The sequence below is a fragment of the Neophocaena asiaeorientalis genome, unplaced genomic scaffold (assembly GCF_003031525.2).
Source record: "Neophocaena asiaeorientalis asiaeorientalis breed wild unplaced genomic scaffold, Neophocaena_asiaeorientalis_V1.1 scaffold59, whole genome shotgun sequence".
NCBI classification, from domain to species: domain Eukaryota; kingdom Metazoa; phylum Chordata; class Mammalia; order Artiodactyla; family Phocoenidae; genus Neophocaena; species Neophocaena asiaeorientalis.
The window spans coordinates 10,333,844-10,346,988 of record NW_020174268.1 but is presented as its reverse complement, the minus strand read 5'-3'; the positions used below and the strand labels follow the sequence as shown (position 1 = coordinate 10,346,988).

Sequence of the window (13,145 nt, the reverse complement as noted above, 5' to 3'; positions counted from 1 at the left end):
CCCTCCTGGACCTCCCTCCTACCCATCCCACCCATGCAGGTCATCACAGAGCGCCGAGCTGAGCCCCCCATGCTATACCGCAGGTTCCCACTAGCTATCTATTCCCATCCCACCCATGTAGGTCATCACAGAGCGCCGAGCTGAGCCCCCCACGCTATACCGCAGGTTCCCACTAGCTATCTATTTTACACATGAGAGTGTGTTTAACATCAAAATCAATCACAATTTTAAGCATTGTGGGGTTTTGCTGTAACGATTGGAAATTTAGCCAATAATAAATTTAGCCAACTTTGGAATTAGGAAGCAAATAGCTAAGTATTGGAAACTTAGCCAATAATCACTTTGGAATTATACAGCAAATAGCTAGTGGAAATATGTGTTACTTTGCAGATTATCTAGAGTGCTTCTTAAACCCATTAAAAAGTAATTCTGGGGCTTTCTTGGTGGCGCGGTGGTTAAGAATTCGCCTGCCAATGCGGGGGACACGGGTTCAAGCCCTGGTCTGGGAAGATCCCACATGCCATGGAGCAACAAAGCCCATGCACCACAACTACTGGGCCTGTGCTCTACAGCCCGCGAGATGCAACTACTGAGCCCCCATGCCACAACTACTGAAGCCCATGCACCTAGAGCCTATGCTCTGCAACAAGAGAAGCCACCACAATGAGAAGCCTGCACAGCACAATGAAGAGTAGCCCGCCTGCCGCAACTAGAGAAAGCCCGCGCGCAGCAACGAAGACCCAATGCGGCCAAAAATAAATAAATTAAATAAATAAATAAATTTTTAAAAAAGTAATTTCCCCCAGCTACTACAAGAAAGTTCCTGCTCTAAGTCAGGGACACCTACTCACTGATTCTCATAAGAATAATGCAAAGTACTTTTATGTTCTTAAAAATAAAAGTAGTATATGGCCCCTCTCTTTTCTTTTTCTTTTTCTTTTTTTATAGCCTCTATAGCATCTCCCTGCTAATGCTGTTCCAGCTGTAGAGTTACTGGGCCTAAATAGTGTTGAAATTCTCAACACTTCTAACTGCTGGTCTCCATAGGAACAGATATGCCTCCCTAAGCAATGGCTGGCTGCAGCAGGAGGGTCTCAGGTTCTGTTAGGGACCTTCTTGTGGTCATTGTAGCTGATGCCACCAATGCCCTCTAGTACATTCATGGGCAGAGGAAACAATGGTGGAATTCTTCTCTGTGGCGACAGTGGTTAAGGTCTGCAGGTAACGCAGCTGGAGGGCGATGGGGGACTCAGCCAGCACCATGGAGGCTGACTTCAGGGCTTTAGAAGCATTCATTTCTCCTTCTGCTGCAAGGACCTAAATCGACAGAAATAAAAGCCTTTAGACAGCTTACAGCTGTCACTAGTGCTTTCTTTTCCTGGGTCTGCACTGATACTTCTCTCCCAGCCCCTACTTGGCCACCCATGTTTCATCTGCTTACTTCTTTGGCAAGGATTAGAGTTTCACATCCTAATGTGATGAGAGAAACTGGAGAAGGTTGCAGGAAGCAGGGAGATAGCTTACAAATTATTAGTCCTTAGATTTCATTCTCAAACAAAATAAAAGCGCTGCCTTTAACCCGAACAGATACAGGTCCATCTACCCTGGTGATGCTCTTGAATCACCATGGAGCCTCACCACTGGCTGCTTTCGTTTTCAGAGAAGTCTGAAATTCAAGGCCTCCAACTGGCTTCTTTTCTGTCCTTTTTACTTATCATAGATTTTTTTTTAGATTTCATCCTGTTGCCAATTTTGTCTCATTCTTACAATGTAAGGATTGTTTCAAGCTCTCCCCGCTCTTGATTGCAAGCAGCAGCAAGTACCAGTCTGCAAACCCTCACTGGAACTCTCCTCACAGGTAGTCCTCCTCTGGTTCTCAGACTGCCCAAGAATGACTGGAACTCAGCTGCCCCTCCGTGGGCACTCACTGCCCACCTGCAAAAGCGACTCCCGGGCTTCCCTGGTGGCGCAGTGGTTGAGAATCTGCCTGCTAATGCAGGGGACACGGGTTCGAGCCCTGGTCTGGGAGGATCCCACATGCCGCGGAGCGACTGGGCCCGTGAGCCACGACTAGTGAGCCTGTGCTCTGCAACAAGAGAGGCCGCTACAGTGAGAGGCCCGCGCACCGCGATGAAGAGTGGCCCCCGCTCGCCGCAACTAGAGAAAGCCCTCGTACAGAAACGAAGACCTAACACAGCCATAAATTAATTAATTAATTAATTAATGTAAGGGCTTCCCTGGTGGCGCAGTGGTTGAGAATCTGCCTGCTAATGCAGGGACCACGGGTTCGAGCCCCGGTCTGGGAGGATCCCACATGCCACGGAGCGACTGGGCCCGTGAGCCATGGCCGCTGAGCCGGCGCGTCTGGAGCCTGTGCTCCGCAACGGGAGAGGCCGCGATAGTGAGAGGCCCGTGCACCACGATGAAGAGTGGCCCCCGCTTGCCACAGCTGGAGAAAGTCCTCGCACAGAAACGAAGACCCAACACAGCAAAAATAAATTAATTAATAAACTCCTACCCCCAACATCTTCTTTAAAAAATAATAATAAATTAATTAATGTAAAAAAAAAAAAAGCGACTCCCAAGTCAACTGCTTAGAAGCTGCTGGAGCTTAGCAGAGAAACCAGAGATAAAGTAGAGGGAAACCTCCCTCGAGTCCCAAGTATGATTCCAAAGGGGGTACTTGGAGGCTTCTAATCTAATTGGCTTCTGATACTTCAGGAAACCCATCCACACAGATATGAGGGCTATGGATCCGACAGATTCACGGACACTCCAGACCAAGCTGCACTCACAGTTTGTAATTCTAACCTGCATTGCAGTCACCCCCCTCCTCTTAATTCAGTTCACTTAACACACTAGAAGGAAGATACTCCAAAGACAGGCACCAAGTTGCTACCTCAGAATCATCAGCTTTATAAAAATGCAGGTTCCTGGGCCCACCAGAGACTCTACTTCACTGAGTCTGAGGTGAGGCCTGGGAATTGGTGTTTCCTTTGCTCATTTCTCTCTAGGAGGCTCTGCTGTGTGGCCAGAGTGGGGACCCACCTGGCTAAGTCACTGAGTACGCTGCCGAGCACCCCTGACCCAAGACCTAACACCAAGCTTCCTCCAGGTGCATTAAGCTGCCTATGAGCTTTTAACTCAAGGGGAAATTCTCAGTAAAAACTGTGAGAAAGAAACCCTCTTCTTATTGAAATCATTGAGGGGACCTGAGCTTCCTTTCAAGCTCCATCCTTGTTGGCTCCAAGGCTGGGAAGCTCGCCCTCCAGTGCAGATGGAGTCGCCCTTACCCTGGCCCTGGCCTCCCGGGTGGCCTCGGCCTCAGCAACCATGGACGTCTGCAACTGCCCGGGAATCCGGACGTCTTTGATTTCCACTTGGGCCACCTGGATCCCCCGCAGCTTGGTGGCATCATCAAGTCAAGTCTGTTTCCAAGTCAAAAGAAAGGTCGTTGATCAGAAGACAGGTGTGCAATCGAAGTTTCTGATATATGTTATATATGCAAGAAAAGTCCTCTGCTTTTTCTCCTTCTGTATTTACAGCATTTGGAGTGAGACAGTTTGGAAAGGGGATAGGAGTTCTTACTGCCCACTTCCTGGCATTGAAGTGAATCCTGGGAAGGATTCAGAAACAAAACTTGATAGGTCTTTTAATAGGCGGTCTCTCAGCAGGTCCACCCCGAACCATTCCTAATGAAGTATATACTATCCATCTAGATGTGAGCAAATAGCCCACATTTTCTTGTCACTGACACCAAACTGGCAGCAATGGATTTTGTCCTGCTTCTGCCATTTGCAGCTGTGAATCATTGGGCCCATGACTTAACCTTTCTGATTCTCAGTTTTCATACTATAAAAGGTTTTCTTTCAGGATTGTCATGAGTTTTGGAGATAACACATGTTAAAATATGTAACGGTGCCCAGCAATAACTCAGTACATATTATCACTGGGTACTTTCTGAGATATTATTTGTCTTGCTCTGTTTAACCCCTGACCTGTGGCTCAGTTTTAAACAGGTAGCAAGGCATATATTTTTTAGAGCAGAAGAAGCCTAAAATCAAAGACATCCTCATCTTTTGTTAAAGCTTAAGACCACTGAAGATATCTTGCTGGTTACCCTGGAGGGGAAGGGATGAGAAAGAATGCCTTGAGAAATAGTGAGACCAGATGGGTAGCTCCCTCAAAGGGGAAAGGGCAGAGATCTATGTGATACCAAATAGCAAGTGAGCCCTAGCTTTTCCGTGATCCCTGCAGAGAGCTGGGAGATGGGGAGACCTCACAAGAAGCCAGTGACCTGACTGTGATGGGGAAACAGCTGAGTCGTTGAACTTGTGTGGCTCTTAAAATGACGTGGAGAGTCATCATGCAGAACTGATATTATCTTATAAAACCTCGGGGACTTTGCACTACCTTAGGGGCTGGAGGAGATGCCAAGAAGGGCCAAAGTTGAATTTCCCTCTTAACTTACAGAAGGCAGGCTCAGAATCAAAATGTTAATTGATTCAAGAAAACACAGAAATGTGATCGTCTATAATCTAGGGTGTACGGGAGGTGAGATGGATACCTGTTACATCCTTATCAATATTATAATTATGACTGCTATTCATATCATTATTGATATTAGTACATGAAGTCGGATTTCCCAGGGATAGCAGTCCTGTGCTGTCTCAACCAAACCTCCTTCTAACGTTCACATTCCACTGAAATGCCTGAGAAATGGCAGCCCTTCCTCTGGAGTAATCTAAACTAAAAATAACTCTGATCTCTAAGCTCTTCAAAAAAGGCTAAAGTGTACAATGGTAATTCATAATTTTGAATTCCACACACACTCCAACAGCTCCCCGCTCCCACTCAGATTTTTAAATCTGGACCTCACGATTATAAAAAAAAAAAAAAGTGAAATCCCAAACTGAAGCCCATCTGTTTAGAGCAGTGGTGTGTGTGTGTGTGTGTGTGTGTGTGTGTGTGCGCGCACATGGGGAGGGGTGCTTTGAACTGATATTTGATCATCACTGTTAATTAAAATGAGTGAATTAAAGATGTAGGCTATTGGTCCTTGATGTCTTTACCTGGACGCTATGGGCCATCTCTTCTCGGCCAGCTAAGATTTGGGACAAGGTCTGTGTCCCTAAGACATTTCTCAGAGTGGTCTGAGCCAGCAGAAATGTGGCTTGCTGGACATCGTTGACATTAGCCACTGCCGAGACGGCACTATAGATTCTGTAAGAGACCACTCCATCCACCTGAGTGGTCACAGAGTCTCTGGTGAGGATCTGTAGAGCAGGAACACAGGAAATCACATGCTTATGACTTTCACAATGATTGATCCACAAAGGGTCAGCCAGTCCCAGAGGCCTCTCCGCAGGAGGAGAGCTTTAATGACAACTCATGCCAGCATCACCAAAAATCTGTCCTGGCTTGAATATACTATCATCCTTGTTGATAGCAAAATTCCTACACAGATGTGATCTGTACCTATCCCTGTAACTTCATCTTAGAGAAGTCAGAAGTGAAATAGGTATTTCCACTTTAAAATGTAATAGTAGAACCTGCTGGAATTCTACCATCTAAATAGTGGTAGAACACCTGTTTCCCTGGTACCTGAAATCTTTTTGGTTCTCAGTTTCATCAGGCTTGATGAACAGCAGTGCTTTTTAGAAAACATAGATGGCACCAGAGACCGTGTTCTGTATTCAAATAAAGAAAAATCAATTTATAGAGGCTCTGCATTAATTGTTCTGAATTAACATGACAAGGTACTTTGGAGCAAATGAGCTTTCTGTGAGTACCACGAAAGCAGGACCTAGAACTCCCTTCTCCCATCTAGAACTGTTTACTATGGAGCCAGAAAAGGCCCATGAGACCCCCTAAACATCCTAAGCTCTCTTATGATTAGGGCTGAATTCCAAAGTAAGGACTCTGCAGTTCCCACCAATGGCATGAAGACATCATTGTTGAGTCTCGATTGAGTTTTCTGGACCAGAGAGAGGAAAATTAACATTTCCTCATAAGTGTTGATTTTCTCCCTTCTCATCCCCTTTGCCCTCCCACACATTTTCTTTTCTCTTCCTGGATCATTTTGTTTATCACAAATTGGCATGATTATTAGCAATTCTGTTTCTCTTCCTTATCACCCACTTACTGGGTCTGGTCATTTAGTTGCTGTACTTTAAGAACTGAAAAGAACTATTTGAAATCCAGTTACAGGTGAGCCCTGTACAGTGTCTGCTCCTTTCCCATGCACACCCCACTCTGTTGCATCCAAACACTCAAAAAATTTAGTGCAGTACACACGGTTATATTTAAAATGGATAACCAACAGGGACCTACTGTATAGCAGGGAACTCTGCTCAATATTCTGTAACAACCTAAATGGGAAAAGAATTAGAAAAAGGATATATGTATACGTATAACTGAATCACTTTGCTATACACCTGAGAGTAACACAACATTGTTAATCAACTATGCTCCAATATAAAATAAAAAGTTAAAAAAATTTAATGCAGAGGTGAGTTATATCGATATTACTAAAACATTTCCGGAGACGGTGATGGAAAGGATAAAGTCCTAACCAGCCACCAAATCAGTTTCAGCCCCCTCGTACAATGATTTATCAGACTCTTCCAGGATTCGGCTTGTCATTCTCCACCCCACTTTCTCTGCCATCTGTATCCCTTCTCTCTCTTCTCTCAGACTTTCTCCCACCCAGTCATTGCAGGTCTTCTAGCAATTCAGCCCTTGCCCTTGGCTTCATTCTCATTTGGTGAAACAAAGCCCAGTAGTCTCAGGAGCCACCTAGGACTCCCCAAGCAGATCTCTAAGAATTCAGTTCATCCTCCCCTTTATAGTTTGAAAACATATGATACAGTCTCAATTGTCCCTGTAACAGGGAAGATATTGGTTTTATTTCTAGAAACATAGCTTTAATCAGCATTACCTCCTGTGGAGCGGTGTTGCACGTAACGGTCCGGAGATCAACTTTGACAAACACGTCTATGCAAGGCAGGACCAGGATCAAACCCATGCAAAAGAAAATATGGTTTAGAATTTCACCCGACTGAAAATAACTGCAACAAATTGTCTGCTAGCTGTACAGTACGTTATTTGCATGGGACTATAAATGCTTCTCAGATGATCTTCCATACGTACGCCTATACCTTTGGGGAAATTATTTCCTGCTATGAGTCAATGACTAAAGAAAAGTGATTCCCTAGAAATTAAAACCTTTTGGTAAAAAGCTGAAGATCCTTGACAATTAATTTTTAGATTTTCTTTTGTAAAACATTTAACTTACTTCTATCCAAGTGTTGAGTGTGACATTTATTTAAAAGGATATTTTGGAAATTGATTTCTTTATGTTAAAGGTACCTGTATAAAAGATTCAATTAATAGACTTTAGACCTTGAATATCAGTGACTGTCAACATTCTCATTTATCTTCATTAGTACTGAAGGAATGTTAAAATTGAAATCTTCCCAGGATTTCAGTGTCCCCAAAACCAATGTATTACAAAATTTGTAGTTTCTCTGTAGCTGTGTTCTAGTTTATATACAATGACATTCCTCGGTTGTAAATACTTTTACTTATCTCTTGTGAAGATTTGGATTGAGGTAGGGATAGGGCTAAGGAAACTCATTTGAGGATTCTATGACTCCTTAACACTGCCCTGGGGAAGGTTCTCTACAGCAAGCGCTATAAAGATTAGAACCACAAGGCACGTCAGCAAGACGGGGACACCAATCCATTTTCATTTACCAGAAAGATTCTGTGCTATTATTTTTGTTTTCAAAGAAGAAACAACTTTCTACACTGAGTATCATGAAAAGGACAGGTAGCATCAACAGAAAACACTGCTAAGGTGCTTGCTTTCTTTTGGTGTCTAAACCTTTCTGGGGTAAGGATTACTTCCTAATTTACTTTTTTTTTTCGGTGCTAAGTCACCAGTTAAGATCATGGGCCTTAGAACTAGACAGAGTTAAGTTCCAGCCCTACCACTTACCAGCTGTGACCTGGGAACATTTATCTAATTTTTCTGCGCTTCAGTCACCTAATATCTATAAGATGGCAGTGAAGATTAAGCAGGTGTCAGCATAATAATGAAATAAAATACTAAACATAGTGCCAGGCATGTATTCAGTGCTGAAAAGTAGCAGCTCCTGTTATGAACACTTTTATTATTAAAGCATAATTTACTATTTACAGAAGTGGAGATGTTTTCCATTAGCAATTTGGCCTGTTTCCCTCCGGCTCTTATGACATTTTGAGGTAACTTCTCTTAGCCCCAGAGACATGTATGACGAGATTAGTTATCCTGGGAGATTTAGTGGTGAACGCTTCCGGGAAAATTCATTTAAAAGAGACTTTCCTCTAGAGTCCTGCAAGTTATAGCTATTTGACCTCTCTCAAATCCAATTTTATTCTAATTTATAATCTTGGCTTCACCACGTGAAACATGACCAGGAAGGGGTTAACTTTGCTCTGGTATTTCTCACTTGGATAATTCTAACACCTCTATTTGGACAAACTCATGAAAATATCCATAATAAGCAATTTTTGCCCTCTTTCTTTTAGGTTCCTTATTAGACAAGTAGGATTGTATCAATACTACTTGAAATGGCCAAGTCTCCGTAACAAGCTTCTCCTTTGGAAGTTGCTCATATGTTTAAAAATGTAACAGATACCTGAGTGCCTACCGTAGTACATGGCCAAGTGCAAAGCGCACAGAGTGAATAAGGAAGTTCCTGCCCCCTCAGAGATCCTACAGTGCAGTTGAAGGGAGAATGATTTTACTTAAATACATCACATTAGGGGGAAGAAAGCAAATGTTATTAGAGAAGTATAGCAAATAACCATTCTCTTCCATGTGCCTTCCAAGATGCTGTTTGGAGAGCCTCCCCTGTCAAGAATATTAGAATCTATCGTATGAAATTGCCATTTTGGTGGATCGAAACCAAACATTAGCAATTTCATAGGGTTCAACACAATATACACAAGAGAAGTTATGAGTATTAAATCAGTGTCTTACTCCTGAGGACTTTTAGTATCGATACTCCTGGCTCCCACAAAAGAAAATCCCATCCTTTTATGATATGAACAGTTTAGGACATTTTTTATTCTGAGGCTGTAGAGAAAGGATGGAAATAAAGACCACATTTGACGAAAGGAATTGTCGAATGGCTTCCAGCTCTATGTTGCTCTTAATCTACTTGTCAAGAGAGGACATTACCTTTGACTTTTCCATTGGCTCTTTCAAAGAGTGAGAATCAAACACCAGCTCCCGGAATACTCTCCCTGAGTAACTTAATTGTCTCCCTTGGCCATTTACTCCCTTCATTCTTCTTTCATTCTCTTAGTGACCCTGGTAATAAGGGACACCCAGCCAATGTAACCGGAGCCACTCTTTGTTCACATTCACTGAAACTCTCAGAGGGAGTGTTAGAACACTGATCCAGATTCCAAAGCTCTCCAGCTAATGGTCTAGTGATCACTTCTGTTAACTCAAGTAAGAGGACAAGATCCTTCAATTGTACAGAAAGGCAAGGGCTCCAGCTTCCGGTGATTTTTTTTTCAATAAATGTTTCCAGAGAAAAGTTTTGGTGGCAGTAGTAGCAGTGATCCTTATCACGAGCAGCTGCAGTGTCACACCTGGTGGCCCTTTGGCTTTGTCAGCTTGGATGCGTCCCAGTCGGAATACAACGGCGCGTTCGTACTCCTTAATAATCTAAGAGATTAAGGGAGAGTATTTAGTCTTAATGATTCATCAGCTCATGGAGAGAGCCCAGTTTATTTCCCAGGGTATTACCTTCAAGCACATCCATATGGAGATAGGGAAGGTAATGACCATCGACAGGAAAGAAAACGAAAACAGGATCCAGCCGCATACACCAAGCCCTTTACTCTTGATGCCTAGGAGATGAGGAGGCAGTTCTGTAGCTGACATGGTTCTTAGGAAAGCGATTCAGCTGCGTGGGTGAGGAAACCGTCCAGAGGGCTGGCCAAGCCAGAATGGGGCTGAGGAAGCGACCTGAATCCACACACACACGATTGCAGTAAACACACGCACACGTGCGCACACACACACACACACACACGGAAAATATTCCTTCAGGTTTTTAGATGAAAACTGACCTGTCCCTTCCAAGAGAAGTCTCATAGCAAAATCAATAACAGTAATCACCATTACATTTACTTAGGGCTGCCATGGTTTTTTATTCTCAAAACGCATAAAACTACCCACCTCAGGATCATCAGGGTGTCATTTTAAAAGACAGATTTCTGGGCCTGCAGAATTCTCCAGGGGAAGTCTAGGCAACCTCTGGGGCAGATAGGTAGGTACTCTTATCCCCAAACAAGTCAACAGAGCACAAGGAAAAACATCATCCAGAGTGCTCACGTTTGAGTTTCTATGAGAGGCTTTAACTTACCAGTGTGGTGGCCTCAGGAAAGCCACTCGACCTTTCTGAGCCTCCATTTCTTCATCTGTAGGATGGGGATAGAAATTACCTACCTTGAAGGATGTGATGAGGATTAAATGAGATTATTTATATAAGGCACCTAGCCCAGACATTAATGCCTACCTTAGTAGATGTATATTACTACACGTATTCCCATCTTACAGATTGATAGATACTTTACAAGTCTTTATATTCACTATTTCACCTTGTTTTAAATCCTTGCTGCTTCTTGGTTCTCTTCTCCTTGACAACGAGCCCCACCCTCAACCCTCCACTTCCTCCAATTGATTTCACATTCTCCACACAAGCACTAGAACTAATCATATTTGCTAGATAACTCTACTCAGATAATCCACAAACACCTTATGTTATTATGCCTCTATCTCAGTTAATGTCTTAACCATCCGTACTTAACCATCCGCATTATTGTCCAGGTTAAAGACACAGGGTCATCATTGCCTCTTCCCTATCCAACTACAGAAGTCGCTGAGCCTCATTGGTACCACCTCAAATTCAGCCTCACGTATCCATTTTACTACAATGGGATCATTGGCGAACATAAATTTACGAATAGTTACAAGGGTTCTAGGGTTTTGCTCTTACAGATAATGCTGTGATGAGTCCTTTTTTTTTTTTTTTTTGCAGTACTCGGGCCTCTCACTGTTGTGGCCTCTCCCGTTGTGGAGCACAGGCTCCGGACGCGCAGCCTCAGCGGCCATGGCTCACGGGCCCAGCCGCTCCGCGGCATGTGAGATCTTCCCGGACCGGGGCACGAACCCATGTGCCCTGCATCGGCAGGCGGTCTCTCAACCACTGCGCCACCAGGGAAGCCCAAGTTTCTACTTTTTTAAACTGAATATGTTTGGGAGATATTTCCATGTCATTACATCTGGATCTACCTCATTCTTCTTCATTGTTGCCTCCTATTCTAAATTTGTGACTCAGTTATTTAGCCATTCTCCTATTGATGGATATTATGGTTACTTGCAATTTTGCCTTTACAAACAAGGCTGCAATGACCGTGCTTGTACACGCCTCTCCCAGACAATTTGCATCTTGAGGAAAGCATTGAGAAGGCAGCACAGCCCTTGCGCCCTCTGGTGTGTTCCCTCCCTGCCGACACTGCCGTATTTGGTGTTCAGGAACTTTGGGGTGTTGGGGGCTGTGACATTAGCAGTGCTGCACACACGGGCAGCTGGGACTCCAACAAGGACATCAGCTATGCTTTATGCCCTGAGCAAGCCCTAGCCATGTCCAGACTAGCTACAGCCTTAACACCAAGCTGCAAAAGCAAGTGCTTGTCACAGAGAAAACTGCCCTGGCCTCCGGGAGCTCCTCTGCAGTCCCACCCAGCCCTATAGCATCATGACCTGAGGCTCTGTTAAGTACTAAATGTGCAGAGAGAGACCAGGGATGAAGACACGATTAATCTTCCAAGATTTACATCTGAGCGTTAGAATTACCCAGGTCTCTGCTGCTGGGAGGACTGGTGGAGCCTGGGGGTGTCATCAGCTGCCGGTGAAAGTGGGACTGTCGGCCTCCCCGCAGGGCTGGGCAGCTCTGCCTTGTGAGCGGTAGCTGGGCGAGAGCACAAAGTGCTGCTTTCGCAGCTACCTGCAGAGCAGATCTTTCAGCCAGCCTTGCCCCTCCCCACCTCTCCCGCAGTTAAAACTGAGGATGCTGTGCTGAGAATTGGATTTGAGGATTCTAATTCCAGTTCAAAGGAAGGACTGGGACTGTATGACAAAGGCTCTTCAGAAATCTCCCTTTACCTCAACCTACACAAGGATTCTTCCAGAGCCTTCCCTGAGCCATTCCCTTGAGGGGACGATGGAAAGAAAATGGGCCACACACCCTCTCTGTTAGCCGTGAAGCCCTGAGCTCATCTGATCATCTCTTGCTTTATCCAAATCCATGGATGGGTGTTTTCTATGGGTAACTGTCACCATACCATAAAGCCATCATCGTATTACTTACTGGTAGAGAACTGGACTTTGTCACCCCCGGAAAAGTGCCCGCCGGTTTCTCATTCATCAATTTAACAAATATTTTACCAGTTACATGCCAGGCACACTGTGCTAGAGTTGCAGATACAAAAGAGAATAAGATGGGGAAATTTCCAACAGGAGTTGGAACAGGGCTTCCCTGGTGGTGCAGTGGCTGAGAGTCTGCCTGCTAACGCAGAGGACACGGGCTCGAGCCCTGGTCTGGGAGGATCCCACATGCCGCGGAGCAACTAGGCCCGTGAGCCACAACTACTGAGCCTGCGTGTCTGGAGCTTGTGCTCCGCAACAAGAGAGGCTGCGATGGTGAGAGGCCCGCGCACCGCGATGAAGAGTGGTCCCCGCTCGCTGCAACTAGAGAAAGCCCTCGCACAGAAACGAAGACCCAACAAATAAATAAATGAATAAATAAATAAATAATAAGAGTTGGAACATCTTTCCCTCAATCTGCAAAATGAAAGGTGAGCCATGATGCACAGAACCTGAGGCCCAGCGCTGCTGACACTGGGGAGGACTCTGGGACTTCAGTTGGAAGGACTTTAAAGATAACTGAGGCCAACCCTGCATTTTGCAGCCAGAAAGCTTCCTGGTTAGTGTTGTCACCATCATGTCAATCTCTCTTTAGGTAAAGTGGTACCCACAAGTTCCACAATCTTAGGCAGTGAGGCAAAACTAAGCTTCATTT

At 44.5% G+C, this 13,145-nt stretch overlaps 2 protein-coding genes across 2 annotated transcripts in view; both read right to left on the bottom strand.

Moving 5' to 3' along the window:
• Window positions 1–709: 709 nt before the first annotated feature.
• STOML3 (stomatin like 3) lies at window positions 710–10,690 on the bottom strand. The gene is given in 7 exon segments (XM_024755334.1): window positions 710–1,176; window positions 1,178–1,317; window positions 3,294–3,428; window positions 5,073–5,276; window positions 6,941–7,025; window positions 9,654–9,724; window positions 9,806–10,690. Coding segments are annotated over 7 exon segments (855 nt in total). The 5' UTR covers window positions 9,944–10,690; the 3' UTR covers window positions 710–1,094.
• PROSER1 (proline and serine rich 1) overlaps window positions 5,187–13,145 on the bottom strand; it is a 46,913-nt gene continuing 38,954 nt past the window's right edge. The window contains exons 16-20 of the mRNA XM_024755637.1: window positions 9,806–9,909; window positions 9,230–9,724; window positions 6,941–6,996; window positions 6,334–6,371; window positions 5,187–5,276 (exon numbers count right to left, since the gene is read on the bottom strand). The gene's annotated coding sequence lies outside the window, so the exon portion shown is untranslated. The remainder of the gene's footprint in view (window positions 5,277–6,333; window positions 6,372–6,940; window positions 6,997–9,229; window positions 9,725–9,805; window positions 9,910–13,145) is intronic.